General features: G+C 40.6%; 1 protein-coding gene across 7 annotated transcripts in view; it reads left to right on the forward strand.

The window, feature by feature from the left end:
- LOC122550525 (tyrosine-protein kinase Tec-like) overlaps positions 1–1686 on the forward strand; it is a 151436-nt gene that overhangs the window by 70600 nt on the left and 79150 nt on the right. For all 7 annotated transcript variants that reach the window (XM_043691392.1, XM_043691430.1, XM_043691420.1 and 4 more), the window contains one exon: positions 671–752. In XM_043691392.1, the coding sequence (XP_043547327.1) occupies positions 671–752 (82 nt within the window). The remainder of the gene's footprint in view (positions 1–670; positions 753–1686) is intronic.

A 1686-nucleotide genomic window follows, 5' to 3' on the forward strand; every position in this document is an offset into this window, starting at 1 on the left:
TCCATCGAACTCAGCACCGCCTTCCTAACCTGCAATCTTCTTCCCGACCTCTCCGCCCCCACTCCCGTCTGACCTATCACCCTCACCTTGACCTCTTTCCACCTATCACATTTCCGACGCCCCTCCCCCAAGTCCCTCCTCCCTACCTTTTATCTTAACCTGCTGGACAAACTTTCCTCATTCCTGAAGAAGGGCTTATGACCGAAACGTCGATTCTCCTGTTCCCTGGATGCTGCCTGACCTGCTGCGCTTTTCCAGCAACACATTTTCAGCTCAGGATAAAATTGCTACAGTGTGGAAACAGGCCCTTCAGCCCAACAAGTCCACACCGATCCTCGGAAAAGTAACCCACCACCTATTCCTCTACATTTACTCCTGACCAACACATCCCTGAACACTATGGGCAATTTAGCTTGACCAATTCACCTAACCCCCACATCCTTGGATTGTGGGAGGAAACCCACACAGACACGGGGAGAATGTACAAACTCCAAAAAGACAGTCGCCCGAGGCTGGAATCGAACCTGGGACCCTGGTTCTGTGAGGCAGTAGAGCTAACCACTGAGCCACCATGCCACCCCAAGTTAGATAATATGTTTGCAATGTGCCTTTTTTCCCACAAGGTTCAAGTCCTTTCACATTATTGTAATTTTAACTTTTCTTGTTGCAGATTATATACGATGGTAATACCTTGTATGTTTTCTCTCCAACCGCTGAGAGCAGAAGCATGTGGGTGAAAAAACTAAAAGAAGGTAAGAATTATGCGTGAAGAGTTATTTTTCTGATTCATCTTTTAATTCAGTTGTGGGAAATGAGCGTCACTAGCAAGTCCCCTCTGTTTATTTTTGGAATACATGCATTTCTTTATCTTCGAATGATCTTTTGCGTGGCTGCACGTGCATCAGAACTTAAAGTTGCTGACTTGTGCTGAGATTTCTGGGTGTCATGTAATTGGGCCAAGCTAGTATTTATTGTCCATCTTTGATTTACCTTGAAGAGGAGGTACTGAGTTACCTCCTTGAATCGCTGCATAATACCCTAGTAGTATTTAGTCGCAAGATCAAAGATTTTGGGTGATTGACTGCTTACTTTAAATTTAAGGACGCTTATTGAAATGCTGTAAAATCTATTGCAGTTATAACATTTTTCTCAATTTCTAAAAAATGAAATTTTAAGGATTAATTCCATAATTCTATGTGCATCCAAAACAGCTTTCAATTATATCTGTGAGATGACGACATCTTAGCTTTTAATCCTTTAGGTTTTCAACTTCTTTGCCCCAAATTCAATTTCTATTGCTATCTTAATAGTAGTTTCTTGGCATTGTATGAGAATCTTAAGTAGTTAGAAGCATACATTTTGTTAATCCTTTTGCCGAAAAGTAAATGTTTGACTTGGGAATTGTGGCACATCGAAGTTTGGAACTGTGGCAAAAGCATCCAGCGATGTATTATGCTAAGAGCTAATGCATAGTTGAATAGCTATGATTCTTTTTACTGAATTAGCAATCTTGGAGAAGTATTTAACTAGGTCTTCAAAACTTTTTCTGGAAAAGAACAATGAGCATATCCTGAACTGTTTCAGTTGTTACTGGAAAATGCAACTGATTGCGTTTATATAAATAGGACTACTCTAACAATTTTACTATCACAAGTTGCTCCCAATCCAGAAATGCTGAAACAATTA

This window comes from Chiloscyllium plagiosum, chromosome 1 (genome assembly GCF_004010195.1).
Source record: "Chiloscyllium plagiosum isolate BGI_BamShark_2017 chromosome 1, ASM401019v2, whole genome shotgun sequence".
In the NCBI taxonomy this organism is placed as follows: domain Eukaryota; kingdom Metazoa; phylum Chordata; class Chondrichthyes; order Orectolobiformes; family Hemiscylliidae; genus Chiloscyllium; species Chiloscyllium plagiosum.